Source organism: Schistocerca nitens, chromosome 8 (genome assembly GCF_023898315.1).
Source record: "Schistocerca nitens isolate TAMUIC-IGC-003100 chromosome 8, iqSchNite1.1, whole genome shotgun sequence".
NCBI lineage: Eukaryota > Metazoa > Arthropoda > Insecta > Orthoptera > Acrididae > Schistocerca > Schistocerca nitens.
The window spans coordinates 380,427,189-380,450,291 of record NC_064621.1 but is presented as its reverse complement, the minus strand read 5'-3'; the positions used below and the strand labels follow the sequence as shown (position 1 = coordinate 380,450,291).

General features: G+C 42.6%; 1 protein-coding gene across 3 annotated transcripts in view; it reads right to left on the bottom strand.

The window, feature by feature from the left end:
* The window catches only part of LOC126199253 (cytochrome P450 4C1-like), a 213,027-nt gene that overhangs the window by 18,470 nt on the left and 171,454 nt on the right, over positions 1-23,103 (bottom strand). For 2 of the 3 annotated variants that reach the window (XM_049936049.1, XM_049936051.1), the window contains 6 exons: positions 22,621-22,747; positions 16,777-16,849; positions 16,578-16,687; positions 4,557-4,625; positions 3,317-3,488; positions 1,512-1,691 (listed from right to left, as the gene is read on the bottom strand). The exons of the other annotated variant lie outside the window; for it this stretch is intronic. In XM_049936049.1, coding sequence (XP_049792006.1) covers positions 1,512-1,691; positions 3,317-3,488; positions 4,557-4,625; positions 16,578-16,687; positions 16,777-16,849; positions 22,621-22,747 — 731 coding nt within the window. The remainder of the gene's footprint in view (positions 1-1,511; positions 1,692-3,316; positions 3,489-4,556; positions 4,626-16,577; positions 16,688-16,776; positions 16,850-22,620; positions 22,748-23,103) is intronic. 3 annotated transcript variants of the gene reach the window in all.

Genomic DNA, 23,103 nt, shown 5'->3' with positions numbered 1-23,103 from the left:
TGGGTCTATACCTTTGATGACTCACCAATACCATACTCTCTACCAGAACTACAGTGGGTCTGCTCTTTGATGACCTAGCTACCAATATTCTTCAAAACTTTGACTGACTCTGCAGTCGGTTTGCTCTGTTGTGGCTCATTACCTGTCAGCATGTCAAGAGTCAGCACTGTCTTTCCGTTGGAAGGACAACACTACTTCTTCAAGACTGCATGGAAATCCACTACTTCCATGTGCATTGTCTTTTACTGCTCAGACTTTGAGAAAAGAAACAGCAGTTTTACTGTGATGAATGATCAGGACTGTCTTTATGGACTGTGAGAAAATTTTAGCTTTTGACCAACATTGTATTTTATTACCTTTGTTATTGTAATTATGAAAAATTTTTCAAATCATTTTGGCCACTGCCCAAAACAATTTGTAAAATTTTTTTGTGGGGAGCATGGGGGCTATGTAAGTAGGCTGTTTATGTTTTCTTATTGGCAACGTAACGTAGCGCTCTGTATGAAAATCCCTGGCTGTGTTGTGTGCAGTCTGTGGCTAGTTTGCATTGTTGTCTGCCATTGTAGTGTTGGCCAGCTGGATGTGAACAGCGCGTAGCGTTGCGCAGTTGGAGGTGAGCCGCCAGCAGTGGTGGATGTGGGGAGAGAGATGGCGGAGTTTTGAAATTTGTAATACTGGATATCATGAAGTGCTATATATATTATGACTATTAAGGTACATACATTGTTTGTTCTCTATCAAAATCTTTCATTTGCTAACTATGCCTATCAGTAGTTAGTGCCTCCAGTAGTTTGAATCTTTTATTTAGCTGGCAGTAGTGGCGCTCGCTGTATTGCAGTAGTTCGAGTAACGAAGATTTTTGGTGAGGTAAGTGATTTGTGAAAGGTATAGGTTAATGTTAGTCAGGGCCATTCTTTTGTAGGGATTTTTGAAAGTCAGATTGCGTTGCGCTAAAAATATTGTGTGTCAGTTTAAGCATAGTCTTGTATAATTGTTCAAAGGGGACTTTTTACCAATACTGTTCCTTATTGCACAAATTTATCATAAAACCTGTGGATGGTCTTCTCGCGAGGGACCCATCGTGTGTTAAACTGTTGTCGAAAACGCCTCTGAGTCACAACAAGGCTTTTCGTTTCATGAAAAGTAACACAACTGCCGATCGTTGCTGTATCGTCAGTCTTCCATTGTCAGACATTAGCTAGTCTCCTGGCGGCAGTATCGTGAATTTCACGTCATTTCGTAACTCATTTGTTTTTCCAAGCTCTGCTGGTACTGCTGTAGAGATCCCAGCGGGATATCTAATGTGCGTCGTAAATTGTGAAAGAAACAATTGGTAACACATTTCGTGCGCCGCCCTGTACTATGAGACACTTTTTTAAAAACAGTTTATTGACAGTTTTACAAAGCTTGCGCATGAAACTTAAACAACATTTAGGTTATATTCAGTTAACTATCTAAAGTAATTACTGACACATAATTATATGGTCGTAATACAGCTGCTGCCCACTTACCTATACAGTTTCGTGGCCCAGCGCTGAAGGGTACGTAGGCGTAGGGGTGCCTGCCCTGCATCCTATCCGGCAGGAAGTTGTCCGGGTCGAAGCACTCCGGGTTCGGCCACTGGTCGGGGTCGCGGTGAGTCTGGCGTATGTTCAGGAATATCGTACAGCCTTCGGGAACTGTGTAGCCACCTGTGAGGCCAGCGAAATGCAACCGTTACATGGAATTTCACTCTTTACAGTACTGGAATAATGCTTACATTCAGCAGATAATACTAACAGTTAATGCTCGTAGTTAAATATCTCTAATTGACTCCTAAATAAAATGAAAGCAACTGTGAAAGTAAACTTAAAACGTTACTGTAATAACTTTACAAACTCTATACGTACTGCCTGCCTGAGGCAGATCAATGACTTCACCCCATTCATTATACACTGATAAGCCAAAACATTACGACCACTGCCCAACGTGGATGCCACTTGGTGGCGGTGCGAGCTACGCTGGAACAAAAGTATGTTAAAGGAATTGACACGGACGGGGTATCACCCTAGTGAAGATATGGGCTGAAAATACGTTGCGATAAACAACCTTGACAGATTATTATTACGCAGAGCCTGTGAACGAGTATCTCAAAAACGGCGAAACAAGTTGAATGTTCACGTGCTCCTGTCCTGAGAATCTGCGGAAAGAGGTAGGACAGTGTACGACTCTTCACAGAACTTGAGCTTCGGAGGCTTGTTTGCTGTGAAAAGTATGGTAGTAGGGGATCTGAGGCATCTCTGCCGAAAGAGCACCATGCTGGTGCACACACAAGTGTTTCGGAGCACACGATTCATCATAAATTGTTGAAAATGGAGCTCCGCAGCAGACCACCCCTACATATTCACAAGTTGACCCATCGACATCGTCAGTTACGGTTGCAGTGGGCAGGGGACCATCGAGATTCGACCGTTGATCAATGGACACGTGTCGGCTTTTCGGATGAATCACATTTGATACACTACGTGCAAGGTCGTCTCCACAAACTCCGTCATCGAGGTGAACGGCTCGAAACGTGCATCGCGGCACGGACACACACTTGTGGGAGGCATGGGAGACATTGGGTAGGACCTGTGCTAGTATTCGAAGACACGCTGACAGCTGCGAACTATCTGCATCCCTTACACATGGTGTCCTCTCGACGGCGATCCTATTTTTCAGCAGTATAATGATCCGTGTGTCGGAGCTAGAACCGTCCTACAGTCGTTTGAGGAGTATTATAGGAAACTGACATCTATGTCTCGGCGACCAAATTCGCCTGGTGTAAACCCTATGCAACCCGTCAAGGTCGCTATCGGGCCCCATCACAACGAACACAAATCAGCGGCCCGTTATTTACGCGAATTGCATCACATGTGCCTAGACATCTAAAGCCACATATCTCCACAAACCTACCGAAAAAATTTTGGATCCCTGATACGCAGATTCAGTGATGTATTTAGTTCCAAAGACGGACAAACAAGCTATGAAGCATCAGTGTGCTATGGCTGTGCGAAATCCAGCGACTGCACAAATGTAAGGTTATTTCTCTTAGAGAATACATAGGCACTGCTATCTATTGTTCTTAATCCTGTTTTATATTTCGAAGCAGGACGTATTTTAGCCTTTTATTCTTATGATCTAGTCCTTCATACTTAAATTGTCGATATGTATTAGACCATAAACTGGCAAGGAGTCAAATTTGGATGAACACTACATGCGTTTCCAGTGAGAGGTTGTCCGAATGCTGTGGAAGACCAGCGACAATGGTATAATGAAGGCAGTGTGGTATACTTACCAACTTCAATCTCCTTCGTCACTCGGCGACTGACTCCAGGTACACTTGGGTAGAGCCTCAGAGCTTCCTTGATGACCATCTCGAGGTACTTCATGTTGTTCAGGTCATGTGCAGTTGGACGTCTCTTAGGATCGTCTTGAAATATGTCGTTCTGCTCAGCGAAGATTTTCTCCTATAGGAAGCAAACAGCATTGGTGAGAAACGATCCAGAGCTAACAATATTTATCTCTCTCTATTTCTGTCTCTCACACACAAACACACATACACACACACACAAACACACACACACACACACACACACACACCAGCCAGCAGTGGTGGATGTGGGGAGAGAGATGGCGGAGTTTTGAGAGCGGATGATTTCGACGTGTGTCCGCCAGAAACAGTAAATTTGTAATACTGGATATCATGAAGTGATATATATATATATATTATGACTTTTGAACACTATTAAGGTAAATACATTGTTTGTTCTTTATCAAAATCTTTCATTTTCTAACTATGCCTATCAGTAGTTAGTGCCTTCAGTAGTTAGAATCTTTTATTTAGCTGGCAGTATTGGCGCTCGCTGTATTGCAGTAGTTCGAGTAATGAAGATTCTTGTGAGGTAAGTGATTCATGAAAGGTACAGGTTATTGTCAGTCAGGGTCATTCTTTTGTAGGGATTTTTGAAAGTCAGGTTGCGTTGCGCTAAAAATATTGTGTGTCAGTTTAGTGATGATCAGAATAAGTAAAGAGAGAAATATCTGAGTACGTTCAGTTGTGCTCACCTGTTTCAAAATCAAATAACGTAAGGGTTTTGCCAGCACAGGAATTCATTAATTTTTCTAAGGGGACGTTTCAACACACACACAGCGGAACGCTTATGCAGACAGAACAAGAAGTTCAAGAAATATTATTTTGGATTGTATCATTGCAGCCTCTCTTTCATTCTCAGATACAAACAAACACACACACACACACACACACACACACACACATGCTCTCGCGTACGCGCCCGAACGCTTATGCAGACAAAACAAGAAGTTCATGAATTATTATTTTGGATTATATCATCACAACAATTAAACGGCTGTATCTGCTTTAGCCTCCATCATCAGATTCCATCCAAAATTTCGATCAACATTCCTAGAGCTACGCGAATGTGATTGAAAACCAGCGACAGTTGACTATGAAACACTTGTTGCAATAATTTTGAAATGAAAGCTACACAAAAGGATAGGAAGAGATTTTAACTCACCTGGATGTCAGGATGGTGTCCAAGCAGAACCAGAACCCACGACATGGCAACCGACGTCGTGTCGTGACCCTTGAGAACAGACAGAAACGTAGAAGCGTCGAAACGGACTATTGCATTGATAATAGAACTACAAAACAGCAATGTCGCTGCAGCTCTGAAGCATTCAATATACTGATTTTTTTTATTTCTTTTTTCATCTATTTGAAATATTTTAAAACACATGAAAAGACTATGTAAAAACTTATATCACGTTATTCAGATCTTACAATCTGCTAAAACAGTGAATCTTCAACAGAGGAAGCAGAAAATATCGTTCTTAAAATAACTTCAACGAATGTGATGGCGCAGTGACTAACCCACTTGGTGTTCCATATTTGCTCACGTTTTTTTAATCATCCTTCTTTTGACTTCTTCGAAGCAGCCTAGTGCCAACTTTTTCATCTCGGGTTCCCTCTAGTACCATGTAAGTTGTTCCCTGACATTTCAACACACGTCCTACCATCTTGTCCCTTTTCCTAGTTAGTGTTTAGCGTAAAGTCCCTCGCTCACCGATTCAGCGAAGGATCCTCCTTTCTTATCCGGGTTACATTTCCTTCAAGCAGGATACGATCCACACATCGTCCAATCCGAGCGTGTCTGCTCAGTCTTTCGGAAGTCCTCCGTTGCCGAGGGCTGAAAAGCTCCAAAATAGCTGCTAATTGATTTTCTGCCATAAGGTTCCCTCTCAATTTCGGAATACCTTACCATAATCGGTATATCAGAGAAATAGACATGGAGTGTATGACAGTTCGGAAGTATATGAGAGTATCCAGAAAGCTTCCGTCTACTCAATGGCGATCATTTAAACTAGAAGGACCTTTTTGTAGGCCTTACATGTACTGAAGTTCAGCCTCTTTAACGCATGTCCTAGAGCGAATAATGTCTAAGAAAGTTATCTTCATTTGTGAATGGTGAAACAAGAATACACGCTGATCGTGGATTAATGGATACTACGAATGACATGTTCCTAGATAAGCCCTAAAGTTTTCACCATTACTTGTTCATTATTTCACCCGCAGCAAAGATAGTTAAAGTGGAAAATGGAGACTTGCACTATGAATGGAATTAATTTTGTAGTCTAGTCCTCGCTATTAACGGCTAGGTAGGTCAATTCGGTTGTCAGAGGAAGGCAAATGCGTACCACCTCCAACAGGAAAATATCTAGTAATAGCTCTGTGATGTTCAATCCAAATTTGGGTTGTGGAGAACTGTGCTGTATAATTAGTGCAACACCTAGCAAGCAGCTTCATCGATAAAGATCCTAGTCTTAGTTTCACACTACATTTACGCTGCTCTTAAAATACAGATAAAAAAGTCCAAGTTACTGAGTGAGGAGCGGTACTACCTAGTAACACATTACAGTGGCAAAATAATTTACATTACTCTGTCTTAAAATTATGTTTGGCTCTCACTGAGGATGGTTACTTTAAAATGTAAATCTGTAGTCACGTACCAAATGCTGAAAACCAGCACCAGTGAGGAAACTTGTTTTTCAGTTATTGGAAGTATCGTTTCTCCTCGACAATTTGTTCTGTTCTGTGGAAATGTTGTAGTTACTACTGGCATATGAGTGTGGATGAACACTTTACCGTGTTTTGTTGTTAAGTATCAGAATTATTCATTACTAAATCTAATCATCCTTTAATCGACAGAGTGGCAGCTCAGAACTGTATCATGTGTGTTGGTTCTGTAAGCTAACACAGTGCGATCGCATGTAGTCCAGATAGTACGAGGATCACGGTACTAAGAAATTAATGCGAGATATTTTCATTTCTCGGATGGAATTCACTTTCATATACAGTTCTTTAAAGGACGTCACTGTCGTCTTTGAATATTAAAATCACTTATTGACGAAGTCCACTATTGGTTTTTCAGCCTACAGTGCCATCTTCAGGTGGAACTATTTCATGCTGTAGAACTTCTGATAGTTTCTGAATTTCACATGTGCTAAAGTACAGAATTGTTATGCCTTTAGAGTGGCCGAATGACTTTAATTCCCATATCTAGTTATAAATAAAGCAATTTTAACAGTCAAAGATGGCAAAGATACCTTATAGAATTCTTGGGTATCCGCCGGTCCTGTCTCCACAATATTTCTGCAAACGTATTTGTTGCCGTTTTCTGGTCATTGCTGATGACTGGTGCTCTACTTTTGTCGGCGCCCTACATATGTTCTCCGTTACACCCCCAGGAACTCACCTCCTTTTACTGTCCGTGTGGCTGACGCAATGGGTGGCGGTGGCAGGCTCAATGTAAGGAGCATTGCCTAACTGAGATGTAAGTTGCCATCTTTATTAATTAGACCCCTTGGACTCTAATTTCAATAGCTTTAATCACTCAGTCCCAGATGGAGAAAGCTTACCAAAGTATTTTCTTGGTGTTGTGGTTTATACTGTGGTTGGCCTTGTTCGCTTGATGGTCTGGCGTAATTCAGTGTGACGCCTACGTACACGGCACCTCTCTTCCAACATGTATACAGTTTCCCAGTTTTTGCTTTGGCACACTGGCAGAGGATTTGGTAGCGAAAGCCTACTTCATGCTTTACTGGACCTAGTAGTTTCAAGGTCCATCCATATTTCCTCCCATTGCTGTAAGGCAGGGGTAGGCAAATAGCGGCCCGCGGGCCGCATGTGGCCCGCGGAGGGGTTTTGTGTAGCCCGCCAAGACATTTACAAAAATCATAGGAAAAACAAAATTTCCCTTCCCCGTGCGACTAAAAAAATCCGCGAGCGTCTGCGCTACTTGGTAGTGCATACTACCGACAGATGTCTCTACAGTCACGCAACCAACATACCTGCATGTTGGCGCGGTGGATTATCGGAGCAGTACCATCAGCCACCACGGGCACTGAAAAAAGCACTGTGCATCCCGCTACTGGCGCAAATTTATGCTCCACGCGTGGCTGATGGGAGCGCTGTATTTCTCCCGCGCCGAGTGAATAGTACGACGTTCAGGGCAATTTTCTTCTTTTCCAAGTGGTTTACTTGTGTTTTGTCTGTGCAGCAGTACAACGTAATATCTATTATTTTTACTTCAGTGCAATCATGACTCCTAAGAAGAAGCGTAAAGTCGGTGATAAGTGCCGTCTGTTCAATGAAGACTGGACGACCAAACATTTCTTTATTGATGCAGGAAATAAAGCCGCATGCTTACTATGCCATGATACAGTTGCCGTATTCAAGGAGTACAATCTGAAACGACATCACGAAACAAAACACAGTGACTTTGGCTGCAAACTTTCAGATGAAGAACGAAAAATAAAAGCAGTGGAGTTCGTTAAACGCTTGAAGAACCAACAAGCGTTATTTACGAAGCAAACATGGCTTCAAAATAGTGCTACAGAAGCAAATTTCACGGTCGCCTATAACCTTGCTAAACGAAACAAACCTTTTTCGGATGGCGAGTTTATTAAACAGTGCATGGTAGAGTGTGCAAGTGTATTGTGTCCTGAGGTTAAAACCAAATTTGAGAGCATTTCGTCGTCAAGGAGGACTATAGCGTAGCGCATTGTTTTAATTAGTGATGAACTTGCGGACCAGCTAAAGAATGTGAGCGAAGATTTTGTTTGGTTTTAACTGGCAATGGACGAAAGCACAGATATTGAAGACACTGCACATGTACCCATCTTTATCCGTGGAATTAATGAACATTTCGTCATCAACGAGGAATTACTTGGTACAGAATCCATGAAAGATAGAACCACTCGTCAGGACTTGTTAGAATGTGTTGTTAATTGTGTGGAAACAAGTGGCTTATCCTGGAACAAAATGGTAAGCATCACAACGGATGGGGCCAGAGCTTTCTGTGGGAAAAATATAGGTATGGTGAAATTTTTAAAAAACAAATTACAAGCTGAAGACACAGATAGTGATATTTTGGATTTTCATTGTATTTTACATCAGGAAAGCCTCTGCAAGACTGCACTAGACTTAAAGCATGTGGTAGATCCTGTTGTTGATGTTGTAAACACAATCAGAGCAAGTGCACTCCATCAAAGACAGTTCAAATCTCTTCTTGAGGAGGTGTGGATAGAACATAAAGATGTAATTTACCATAACAGTGTGAGGTGGTTGAGCTTGGGCAAAGTATTAAAAAGAGTCTGGGCATTACAGGATGAAATTATTTTATTTCTGGTCACTAAGGAGATATCTCATGATTTTGTTGCCAAAATAGGATGTGAAGAGTGGAGATATGAGATGATGTTTGCAGCTGATATTTTTGAAAAACTGAATGAGCTGAATGTAACTTTGCAGGGAAAGGGGTTGTTTGCTCATGAAATGTGGACACATGTCAAACCATTTAAAACAAAACTAGGTCTGTTAGCAAGGCAAGCAAATGAAGGCAAATTTTGTCATTTCCCTTTACTAGGGAAACAGAAAGTACCTGGAAGCGTTTCAGCTAAGATTAGGGATTATCTGCAGAGTTTAGAGGCTGAGTTTATTACAAGATTTAAGGATTTTAAGAAAATTGAGCCTCAATTTAATGTTTTATCGTATCCCATCACTGCTGATATTGACACTGCACCACAGGAGTTGCAACTTGAACTGATTGACATGCAGGCAGATCACGCAGTGAAAGAAACGTTTCGTGCTGTAACTTTAGTTGACTTTTATCAATCTTTGCCAGCTGAAAAATTTCCATGTATCAAGAAATTTGCAGGCCAAATGTTCCCCATGTTTGGATCGACATATATTTGTGAACAAAGTTTTTCTTGCTAGAAAATCAACAAGAGCAAATACCGAAGCTGTTTAAAAGACAGTAATTTGCAGGCTGTGATGAGAATATCAATTAGAAGTCTGACTCCTGATTTCAAAAAAAGAAATGATAGGATGCATTTATCCCATTAAACTTGTTTTAAAATTTAATGTACTTGGAGATGATATTAAATTAGCAAAATAAATGAAATTGAACACAACTATCTTATTTGCAGATGTCAGAAGGAAGGAGGTACAAGTGACTTTAGTCTTATCAAAATTATAAGAAGTATACTTATACCCCTTTGCTTCTGACTCTTTCATTTATATCTAACGATTTTTATTATACATTTTATGAAATGTAAAGCTAACTAACCAATGCATTTTAACGCTTTCACTACTACACCCGAAATTGCAACTCTGTGTGTGATACGCGATTAGAAATAAAGAAAACTTGCATTATATATACCTCACTGTAGCGACTGTATTCATCTATCTTGTTCTGGGCAAACAGTTTCCCCAAGGTATGCCTTACAGCAGGGGTGCTGTAAGGCATACCTTGGGGAAACTGTTTGCCCAGAAGAAGATAGATGAATACAGTCGCTACAGTGAGGTACGCCACACCACCAAATGAGCTGTTGTGCAGAACATAGCATAAAAACTGACCCTACCAAAGGCTACAGAAAACTGAGTTACATAGTTTTTCTTCTCACTGGATTGAATGATCAAAGAGGTCAGCAATTTCAGGGTCTAAGATGGTCTACAAATGAGTCAGGCATGGAACCCTGCACTGGGTGTAGAAAAAGAAAAGCATTCCTGTATAGTGAGGTCAGGATCCGACAGCGATAGCTGAGACACAGGAGGGTAGAGTTTGGAGCAGGCGTACTATCCCAATAATCATCATCACCACCCGTAATGGCGACCAAAAAAGACATCAATATTGTTATACACATCTCTTTGCCAAACCGTCCCGTAAAGGATGTAAAATCTGCAATAAAGAGTCCAACCAAATCGCAAAAATTAATCCCCGTCGACAAATAAAATATGTATCAGTACCACTGAGTTAACTAATTTAGATTACAATTTCCTATGTTGAAATGGATGTTCACCTAAAGAAGAAGGCTCTTCGAAAGAAAGGTATCATTAACCGGGAGCGAATGAACGCTCTGTAAGTCATAAACCGGGCTGGGAGACCACCGCAGGGGATTTAGCAGAAGGGACTCTGACATCTGTCCAGAATGGCCATGCTTTGAAACAAGCCGCCGTCGGCAGCGCTCGCTGAAAGTAGCAATACAGATTGCATCTCCAGTTGCGCCATGACCACAAAATCTGTTTTCAATGAGATATGTGTTCGCAGGACGCATGCCATTGTTGGCAGAGACCCGGAAGAATGCAGTTTTGGACACAACAGTGAAACGTCAGGTTTCATCAAAATATACAGACCGTTGTAGATAATATCTGAAAGTGGAATAAGTGGAATGAGGTATAGCAAAGTTTGAGATGCCTTTGAATACTATGGGACACCATCACGGAGCTAAGATCTGCAAAACAAAATACTTAACACAATCTGAAAAGCGCTAAGACTGTGTTCAAAAATGGTTCAAATGGCTCTGAGCACTATGGGACTTAACTTGTGAGGTCATCAGTCCCCTAGAACTTAGAACTACTTAAATCTAACTAACATGAGGACATCACACACATCCATGCCCGAGGCAGAATTCGAACCTGTGACCGTAGCGGTCGGGCGGTTATAGACTGTAGCGCCTAGATCCGCTCGGCCACCCCGGCCGGCCTCTAAGACTGGATATATAGACAATTTATAAGTGAGAGCGAGAAACACGGCTGTGCTTACGGAGGTCCATCTTCATTGGCGGTAGGCAAAGGCAGGAAGAGAGTAGGATACAGTTTTTCAGTGCCAAGCGTTACGAAGCTTGTTACCTACTAACTGCCTGAAGCAAGAGCAAGGGAAGGAGGTAAATATCTTTTAAGATAATTTCTTGCTGGTCAGCTCTCGGAATATTTAATGTTCAGTCACTCATATACTACGACAGGAAAACTCAGAGATCTGAATCCTCCTTGGAGGAAGCAGGCGGCACAGCAATACTCTGCAGCCATGAGCTATCATTAGACGATTAGGGATGAGCATCTTCCCAGCCAAGCCCTTCTTCGAGCAGGTTTAATGACCAAGTGTCTTAAGAATTTATCTGGCAGACCGGAATTAGACGCAGATGCAAGTGGTTTGGTATGAAACCGATGGCTGATTCTGCAGCCACTTCAGCCTCCACCTAGTGATTAATACGGCGGTATCCTGCCGCAACAGTGATACAAACTGTAGGGAAAGTCGAATCATTTTTAACAAGATTCAGTAATTTGAAACTTCGTTCAGAAGACCTATCTGTAGTCAGTGGTTCAGTATGCCTCCAACTTCGGCCATAGATGCAAACGCATGCTCTTGTAGCGCTTTCTCTTTTCACACTCTAACCCTTTGGCAACCACACTACGACTTACTTGAATGTAATAGTTTATCCTGACATGTGTTCTCCTGAATCATACTCCATATTCCAATCCCAGGCATGCCAAAGCGTTAGCTTAACATTATTAAGCTTTGGCAAACCATTTATCACGCATTTCACGCATTTCAATGTAATAAACTAGGTTTATTGCGATTCTCATTTTATTTTGTAGACAACGAATTCCTTGGTCATTAGATAGAGGGCAACTACGTGATTACGTCAGATGTAGTGGGCCATTAATACACATTTGATCCACACTGCATACGTTAGCAAGCACTCCTCAATTCCGCAACAATGTACAATGTACTCCCGCAAAAGGATTCGTTTACTTGCGAACTTCTGATGCAGCCGTTAGAGTCATAAAAATTTGTAGTTTTTACTTAAATTTTTAAGAAAGATTAGCATTTGCCATCTCACAGTTCATTCATTTAGCTAAACTAAAATTATTTTAAGTTGTCGGTTTCTAACCATTTTATGTATATTTTTCAGTAGGTAAGGCTGCTGTATGTGTATTGTAGTCCAGCTGAAGAGGAGAGTAGTTGACTTGTTTTCTGTGTACTTTGTGTGTTCTGAATTAGGAGAGGATTGAATTAAAGTGTGTACTTGTGATCTGATAAATTTTATAGATGTTTCGTTAATTTCATTCAAACGTTAAGTGTGGATAACGTCAGAACACGCCGAAATTTACGAGGGCGTGAAAGAGTGGTTTAGCAAGAATGTGTATAGAAGAGAGGGACAGAGAGCTTTCAGGTAACTTAGAAATGTTAAGCAGTTATTCTAATATGGAAGTATAGGAGGAGAATACCCAGCATGTCCGTTTTAGTGAGACATGAGAAACAGCATCACAAAATGAAACTAATATAGAGAATGAGCAACGTAAGGAGCAGGTTAATGATTAAGTGTCTGAAGCTGAATTTAGAAGACAAGTAAAAAATTCACAGGTAGTGGAGATTTCAGAAACAAAAGGTCACGAAAGCGCAGCGCAGAGTGATGCCACTCCTGAACCCACATATCAACCACCAGCAGGACTAGACCTGAAGAGCTTTCTGATCGAATAGTTCAAGGAAAATGGCACGCAATTCTAGAAAATCAAGGAAGAAAAGAACGTGCAGTATAAGTAAGTGGACAAACATTTCGATAAAAGCGAAAATCTTATTCAAGAACGGTGAGGAAGAGGGGGACACACAGTTTGAAGAAACTAAGAAGCAATTTGAAAAGCTAAACAAGTTAGACGAACAAGTTAGGGCTGTGAAGCAGAAACTGGATGATCATGAGAAGAAAAGACAAGAAAACTGCTAGCTAGGCAACGAAACAATCATGAAGAAAATAAATGAACACACACAAGTCTTTAACACAATAAGGAGGAATACCAAGGGCGTGATTAAGGCAGAATATCAATGGAATGACAAACGGATTAAAGAAAGAGATTGACACCAACACGAAGAACAACAATACTTATGTGCGGATCATGGATACCAAAACGCAGAATATTGACAAAAACGTGAAAATATTGAGACTATCGGAACGTGGGAAGAGCAGTACGTAAAATCGCACAAGCATATTCTAGAAAATGTAGTCGATAATGTCGAGGTATTAACCACCGCTGTCGAGCAGCTGTCAATGTGTAAAGAAACCACGTCCGATCGAACAGTACCAGTAAGCAAGCCTACTCGTAAACGAAGAAATTAGAGATTTCGGACAGTTTAACGAAACACACGCCCACATTAATCAGAAGGACAAAGATACATTAGATACAGTCAGGAGAGAGAAGGAGAGCAGCAGAAATTCGAGTAGTAATGGAAGGGAGAACGTAACGATCCGAAGTGAAGAAGAAAACAACCGTTAGGGATGAGAACTCCGAAAACTGACAGACGAGTTACGTCGAATCAGGGCAGTACCGCCGCATTCAACTCCATCGGCAACCACCACAGCAACCGTAGAAACATTATTGTGCGAGATAGATCAATAAGAAATCATAAAACAGTTTGTATCTGTGCACAAGTACTCTTTATTTCCGGATGCGTCTAACCGATTTCACCAGAAGATTTGTATTCACGAAATCATCAAAGTGGTGGCCACCGGCTCTGAAAATTAAATTTGTATGTGCAGACTTTAGAGAAGAGGCAGCAATAACAATGCGAGTGATTGCGGAGGGTGCAAGACGTAGAAGAATTCACAAGGGCTTTCTTCGATTAGTGTTCACAAGATCAAGTGAAACTGGAATTGCTGATGAAGGAAAATTATGTCGCGTCGAGGTGGCAAGACCTTATACACTAGTGTCCATTAAAATTGCTTCACCACGAAGATGACGTGCTACAGACGCGAAATTTAACCGACAGGAAGAAGATGCTGTGATATGCAAATGATTAGCTTTTCAGAGCATTCACACAAGGTTGGAGCCGGTGGCGACACCTACGTGCTGACAAGAGGAAAGTTTCCAACCGATTTCTCATGCACAAACAGCAGCTAATCGGCGTTGCCTGGTGAAACGTTGTTGTGATGCCTCGTGTAAGGAGCTGAAATGCGTACCATCACGTTTCCGAGTTTGATAAAGGGCGGATTGTAGCCTACCGTGAATGTGGTTTATCGTATCGAGACATTGCTGCTCGCGTTGGTCGAGATCCAATGACTGTTAGCAGAATATGGAATCGGTGGGTTCAGAAGGGTAATGCGGAACGTCGTGCTGGATCTCAACGGCCTCGTATCACTAGCAGTCGAGATGACAGCCATCTTATCCGCTTGGCTGTAACGGATCGTGCAGTCACGTCTCGATCCCTGAGTCAACAGATGGGGACGTTTGCAAGGCAACAACCATCTGCACGAACAGTTCGACGAAGTTTGCAGCAGCATGGACTATCAGCTCGGAGACCATGGCTGCGGTTACCCTTGACGCTGCATCACAGATAGGAGTGCCTGCGATGGTGTACTCAACGACGGTCCTGGGTGCACGAATGGCAAAACGTAATTTTTTCGGATGAATCCAGGTTCGGTTTACAGCATCATGGTGGTCGCATCCGTGTTTGGCGACATCGCGGTGAACGCACATTGGAAGCGTGTATTCGTCATCGCCATACTGGCGTATCACCCGGCGTGATGGTATGGGGTGCCATTGGTTGCACGTCTTTGTCACCTCTTGTTCGCATTGACGGCACTTTGAACAATGGACATTACATTTCAGATGTGTTACGGCCCGTGGCTCTACTCTTCATTCGATCCCTGCAAAACCCTACATTTCAGCAGGATAATGCACGACCGCATGTTGCAGGTCCTGTACGGGCCTTTCTGGATACAGAAAATCTTCGACTGCTGCCCTGGCCAGCACATTCTCCAGATCTCTCGCCAATTGAAAACGTCTGGTCAATGGTGGCCGAGCAACTGGCTCGTCACAATACGCCAGTCACTACTCTTGATGAAATGTGGTATCGTGTTGAAGCTGCATTGGAATCTGTACCTGTACACGCCATCCAAGCTCTGTTTGACTCAATGCCCAGGCGTATCAAGGGCTTTATTACGGCCAGAGGTGGTTGTTTTGGGTACTGATGTCTCAGGAGCTGTGCACCCAAATTGAGTGAAAATGTAATCACATGTCAGTTGTAGTATAATATATTTGTCCAATGAATACCCGTTTATCATCTGAATTTCTTCTTGGATTAACAATTTTAATGTCCAGTTGTGTACTATACTTCAGAGAGATGATACGTAGGTACCAACTTTTATGGGCCAGCTCAACCCATAAGAATTATGCAATAAATTGCAAACAACCGTAGAAGTTGCAATATTAATTTTCGTTATCGATGAATAGTTTCCAGCCCTAAACTCCTTATCAAATCATCCATTAAGCTATGCAGTACCATCCATTACGACAGCCACATGACTAATCGTATTAGTTAAACACGTCATTGTATAGTAATGTTGGACTGAACTTCATTCACATTAGTTAGGTTACTCAAGTGGGCTAGTCGAAACGTTAACAGGCGATGGGAAGCTCAGTACCTGGCAGAAGACATATCTCGGGACTTGACGACTAACAAGAGAACTGGAGAAGAGATGATAGACAAGAAATTGTCGAAATTCGTGGAACGGATCCAATACACAACCAAAGAGCCTTGGAGGAAGGAAAAGATTCACGAAACTGAGTTGTCACCCACGTTCGGGGGTGGACTATTCGAGGTTTGGTCAGCAGGAGCGTGGTATATGGATTTTGCGAAGCTCAGGAGTACATTATTTGACGAACTCTTTTTTTTTTATTTTTTTATATAACGAGTTACTTCTTACAAAGGGAGCAAAGTGGTGGACGGGGTAGGGGCAAACAGATGTAGAACACCGATAAGTCTGGAGCGGCAGTTGTCAGGAGTCAGCTCAAGATGGCAACGAATCTGTTTCCGGAAATACCACGGAGAACTTAAGGCGTGACTCGGGCAGGCACCAGAGAATCCTGTAAGTCAGAAACATACCAGCAAAACATCATGTCGCGTGACAATGATGTCGATGCAAATGGAATAAAAATGTGTAGTCGTTTATTCTATCGATCACGTCGGTATCGAATACCTGGAAATCTTCAGTCCATGTTGAATATTACAAGTTGGATACTAAACGCAAGATTGTTCTGAGACGGCAGCTTTTCCTTTTGTAAAGTCTTGTGTTTGTTATCGAAGTCACTGTAGCAACAATAATTACACGCTTTAAACTCAGAACACCTCCTCTATATACTAAATTTCAGTTGCTGATGTCTCCCTCTTGTCAGGTGCCAGAACCATCACAGCAGCAGGTCTCACCTCAAACATGAAGGTGTCCACTTCCTCCTGCAGCTCCTGGTCGTCAAGTTTCTGACCATCCTCAGAAGCGTCCAGCAGCAAGTCCAGAAAAGCCACACGTCGTTTTCTACCTGTAAGAGTAATTAGGTTGTGAACGAGTATCCTTACCGCAGACAGCTCGGTATTATTCTGCCTGATTTCTAAACTGGAAAGCACGTACCTAGGTCGTCATCCTGCGGTGCCTTCACTTGGGATTCACTCGTTTTACGGGCTGATTTCCTCTCAGCTATCACCTGCAACACATAAGGCATGTCAGATTGCAAGAGGTTTAATGGTACAGTAACTATTGCAGGCACTGGTCAGTATCGTCTGTTGGAAGGAAGAAACGGCGGCTTTTTAGTCAGTACTTCACAGCTAGCAAGTCTAACAATGGTCAATACTATTTACTTAATTATGCGTAAGTTGAATAAATGGGAACAGAACAAAAGTAAGCAAAACGCCGAAACTGATAACAATCGTCATGGTTAAACAGTGGCACGAGGTGCCTTTGTATTTTTAACTGCTAGAAATGCCGTGGAAAAGAACTATACAAAGGAAGCACCTACTGGGGTAACAGAGCTCTTGTAGAGTGCACATGGGTTTTTTTAGTGTAGGCGGTAGTTTGAGATACTCCCACGAACACTTGCCAGCCGATACGCGTATTGAGAAGTCAGACCGCGTTCACAGCAAAGACAGTTCGACTGCAAACATTTTATCAGTAAACTGTCGAAGTGTTCGAAACAAAGTTCCCAAATTTATTGGCCTCCAGGAAAATTCTCAGCCTCAAATTATTCTTGGAACCGAAAGCTGGCTAAAAATCCAAAGTAAAAGGCTCCGAGATATTTATGATATTTATCGAGTCTTGGAATGTTTATCGGAGACATAGTAGATGCCGTACGGGGTGGGGAAGTGCGTGTGTGTGTGTGTGTGGGGGGGGGGGTTCGTTCACTGCAGTCGAAAAAAAAGTTGTCTCTACTGAGGTTGATACTGAGTGTGATAGTGATGTTATCTGGTCTCGCATAACAGGCTAGGTGAAACCAAGTTAGTTGTTGTGACAGTTCTAGAGTCATTCAAACCGATTATAGACTGGGCCTTTTTTGGATTCGTTGGAGGGGCTACAACAGACAGTCTTTGAACACATTTTCCGAAAACTGTCTTGAGTAGCTAGTTCCGCAACCCACACGCATTGGAAGCATCTTGGACCTTGTAGCTAAAAACAGGACCGACTTTATCGATGGTGTCGGACATAGAGGAATTATGGGCAAAGTTTAAACTGTAAATCGTGATCAGGACAGGTATGTACCCAGTAAGTGGATTAAGAGCAGAAAAGACCCACCGTGGTTTAATAACGAAATTCGGAGAATGCTGAGGAAACAAAGGCTGTAGCACTCTCGATTCAAAAGAGGACGCACAAATGACGACAGGCAAAGATTGATAGAGATTCGTGCGTCTGAAAAAATACCTATACGCGAAGCATACAACAGCTACCACAATCTTGAAATGACTAAAGACCTGGCGGAGAACCCTTAAAAATTTTGGTTCTATGTAAAATCGGGTAAGCGGGTCTAAGGCTTCCAACCAGTCACTCGTAGACCAGTATGGTTTGTCAGTAGAAGACAGCAAAAGGATGGCCACGTTTCAGAAATATCTCACGCTGGAGAATCGTAGAGACGTACCGTTGTTTGCCCATTGCACAGATTCCTTAATGGATGACACACTAATAAGGATCCCTGGCGTAGAGAAACAACTGAAATAGTTGAAAACAAATAAGTCGCCAGGTCCAGATGGAATCCCAGTTCGTTTTTACGAAGAGTACTCTACGTCATTGGCACCATAGACTCCATTTATCGCGAATCTCTAGACCAGCGCAAAGTTCCCAGCGACTGGAAGAAAGCACAGGTGACTCCTGTTTATAACAAGGGTAAAAGAACGGACCTACAAATTTACAGACCAATAACCTTAACATCGGTTTGCTGCAGAATTCTAGAGCACATTTTGAGTTCGAATATAATAGTTTTCCTAGAGATCGAGAAGCTTGTGTCCACGACTCAGCACGGATTTAGAAAGCATCGCTTGTGCGAAATCCAGCTTGCTCTTTTCTCTCATGATATATTGAGAACTATGGATGAAGGGCAAAAGGCAGATTTCATATTTATAGACTTCGGAAAAGCATTCGACACGGTCCCCACTGGAGACTGTTACCGAAGGTACGTGCATACGGAAAGGCTCCCAGATATGTGACTGACTGTAAGATTTCTTAAGTAATAGAACCCAGTACGTTCTCCTCGGCGACGAGTGTTCATCGGAGACAGGGTTAATTCAAGAGTGTCCCAGGAAGTCTGACAGGACCTGTCGCTACTTCCTGTATACGGAAATGATCTGGCAGACTGGGTGGGCAACAATATGCAGTTCTTCGCTGATGATGCTGTGATATGCAGGAAGGTGTCGAAGGTAAGTTACTGTAGGTAAAAATTTCTGGTTGGCGTGATGAATGGTAGCTAGCTGTTAATGAAGAAAAATGTAAGTTAATGAAATGTTCGAATACAGCGTTACTAGCGACCTACTCGACACACTCACGTCGTTTAAATATGTGGGTGTAGCGTTGCGAAGCGTTACGAAATGGAACGAGCATGCGAGGATTGTGGTAGGGACGACGAATGGTCGACTTCGGTTCATTGGGAGAATTTTAGGAGTGTGGACGTCATCTGTAAAGGAGATCGCATATAGAACGCTGGTGCGATCTATTCTTTTAGTGCTGTTCGAGTGTTTGGTATCCGCATCAGATCGGATTGAAAGAAGACATCGAAGCAGTTCAGAGGCGAGCTGCTAGATTTGTTAGCGGTAGGCTCGATCACCATGCAAGTGTTACGGATGTGCTTCGGGAGCTCGAGTGGGAATTCCTGGAGGTAAGAAGATATTCATTTCGAAGGACACTACTGAAAAAGATAAGAGAACCGCATTTGGAGCTGATTGCAGAACGGTCCTACTGTCGTCAACATACGAGGGGCGTTCAGAAAGTAAGCTCCGATCGGTCGCGAAATGGAAACGACTATGAAAATCCGATTAAGCTTTGCACAGATGTGTTGGGTAGTGTCTCTAGTATAACCCCAGTTAGCATCACGTCGCTCTTCTCATTTCTGAGCTCGCAGTGAGTGCGTAAAGATGTCTAGAAAATAGTGTCTGCCGCCAAGTACGAGGGCCTGGTGAGAAATTTCGCCTGAAGCTATGCAGCTAACATTACATAACTGTCGTGCTGTTTCTTCTTCAAGACAATTCTCAGCCGCATTCTGCAAGGGCAATGAAGATACTCCTGCATCGTTTTCAAATGGAAATGTGAGATTACCCACAATACAGTCCGCAATTGTCTCCCCCTGAGTTTCATCTCTGGTCACATGAACCGCTGTCTTTGAAGACAACATTTTGACACAGACAACGAGGTGTAGGCCAGCGTGGAGAATTGGCGGAAAGCACTGGCGGCTGCCTTCTATGATGAGGCTATTGAAAAGTTGGTACAACGCTATGACAAAAGTCTAAGTCAGAACGGCGACTACGTAGAGAAGTTGCTGAAAGGTGTAGCTAATCGTTACAAGTAAAACATTTCTGATGTTCACTGTGGTTTCAATTTGGCAATCAATCGGAGCTTACTTTCTGAACAGGCCTCGTACATTTGGCGAAGGGCCCACGAAAATAACACGTGAGAAATTAGCGTCCATACGGAGGCATTTAGACAACCGGTTATCCATCGCTGTATCTGCGAGTGGAACACTAAAGGAAACGACTAGCTGTGGCGCAGGGTACCCTCCGCCTCGCACCGTACAGTGGCTTGTGGAGCATGTGTGTAGATGTAGATTATCGCATTATCGCGAAGTAGTTTTGTTGCGCTACGTGCCCGTGCTACGTGCTACATGCCAGCTCTACTTTCTCCCCAGAAAGCGCGATACACAAAGCGTTAAAACACGATAACACACAGAACAACGGTTTCGGGTCACACAGACAGCTGGCGCATATGACTTCCCTCCCTTAGATTAACTGAAGACTGAGGCGACAGGAAACATATCTGGTCACAGAGATTAATGAGAAATTATTAAATCGTGAAATCGGTGGACCCCGTACGGCTGAAGAAACGCAAAGAAAAAGAGAGAGGTAGGATTCTGAGTTAGTGAAAGAAGTGGATGTGGCTTGGTGGCAGTAAACTACAGAACGGTTTGTCTGTGGTGATATATTGCCCGTGGCAGAACGAAGAAACTTCCTACTGTAGGGTGAAATAGCCATAGAGGTAGACGAACAAAATCTAAAACATTGAAACTTCCTGGCAGATTAAAACTGTGTGCCCGACCGAGACTCGAACTCGCGACCTTTGCCTTTCGCGGGCAAGTGCTCTACCATCTGAGCTAGCGAAGCACGACTCACGCCCGGTACTCACAGCTTTACTTCTGCCAGTATCTTGTCTCCTACCTTCCAAACTTTACAGAAGCTCTCCTGCGAACCATGCAGAACTAGCACTCCTGAAAGAAAGGATATTGCGGAGACATGGCTTAGCCACAGTCTGGGGGATGTTTCCAGAATGAGATTTTCACTCTGCAGCGGAGTGTGCAGAGTGTCGTCTCCTACCTTCCAAACTTTACAGAAGCTCTCCTGCGAACCATGCAGAACTAGCATTGCTTATTGCAATGAAATTCAGGTGATACATATCCAGTTTTAGGTTGTAGGTGACCAACTTTATGAGATAACAATGTAAGATAAGTTAATAAATGAGTGTTAACAATGTGACATATTTTCTTGCACAATCAGGAGTTAATTTCTCGTGTTGGGCGACACACAGTGAAGTATTCTCTTATGCTTGAGAGCTCTTTAACACTCCTCCTGGCCACAGCACATCCTAAAGTTTTCTGTGTACGACTCAACTGTAGTCTTCTTCAGAGGGCCCGACACTTCAACAGTGCCGCGAGGGAGGAAGAGGGGGGGGGGTGACGGGGAAGGGGGGGGGGGTGCGTAATTTTTCTAGGCTATGCTAGCTTCCGGTGCGATATATGGAGCTGATTACAGACTGAAAGACTGACTGCCGATAGGCAAGACTTTTTTCTTTCTTACGAAATGGTCAGCTTCTTAAGTACTGCTGGGTCCCCAGAAAATCTAAAATGTAGCAATGTGGGGCCATTATATTACTACTCACGGGTGACTGCCAGTGGACCTTTGGATAATTCCACGTACTTTCGGTTTTTTTTATAGTGGTGTTTGTCTGTGTAGAATATCATTACACACCGCGTTCCAGAATTGAATTTTGAATTGAACGACCTCCTCTCTACCAACAGGCTCGTTCTCGTGCTGGAAGAAGCAGAAGACTATAGCATCACGTCTAACAAGACACCAGATTTCGCGACTGCTTCATTTCTTCACTAATGCTCCAGATATTGCTTTGATTGTTATTCGAATCTTAGGGGCAGTGTGAATCTCATATAGTACATTTATCGACATCTACGAGCAGTCACATACTGCTAAGATACAGGAAAACATAAATAAAAATAACGACTGGCCGATACTATGAACAACCAGACAAATGGAAATGGAAGTGAAGCCACATGCTTCTTGACAGAGTGTAAGGGAACGATGCGGGAGACCCGCACCGCCATACTAGGCAAGGTCCTAATGGAGGTGGTTTGCCGTTGCCTTCCTCCGACCCTTAATATGGATGAATGATGATGAGGAAGACGACACAACACCACCAAGTCATCGCGGGGATTGTGACAATCCCTGACCCCGCCGGGAATCGATCCCGGGATGCGCTCGGGAAGCGAGAACGCTACCACGAGACCGCGAGCCGCTGACAACCAGACACAGCCATACAAAATTTGGCGAGAACAGTTTTCAATTCCTTGTTTGTAAAGCTGCAGGAAACGTACACATAATTCGGAGGGAACACCTTTTCAATACTTTCTTCGTAAAATTGTAGAAAAGATTAATTAATACATTCTCTTGCCTTCTTGTTAAACCCTTAAAGAAAGGGGAATGAACATGTTACCAGTACCTTCTTTGTAAACCCGTGCAAAATTTTCAGTTGGTCGTAGTACTCTTTTGCTGACGAAGTCCTTTCGAAAATGAAATCAGACTGCATCCATGGATTAATCATTCTTTCCACGGTTAGTTCACTGATCCTGAAAATAATAAAAAGCATCAAAACTTGTAAACTAATCCTTGCTCTGAAATTTGGGATAAATTTTAAGACAGTTAAACATTTGTCAAATTATCTGCACGATTTACCGTTTGCTGAATATGTACCACAGTTTATATATAGGATGATTTTAATTAAAGTTCCGGCTTCAAAATACTGTAAAACAAGAAACGCTGCTCGCAAGGACGTCAGATTTGAACGGAATATGACTGAAGAAGGAAGAAACGTTGTGAAAACAAAGAATTGCAGTAGACAGCGCTTTAAGCGTCATAAAATAAATTGGTCTTCCAACAAATGACAAATGAATTGCAGTACAATGGCCACTGTGACTTGCCTAGA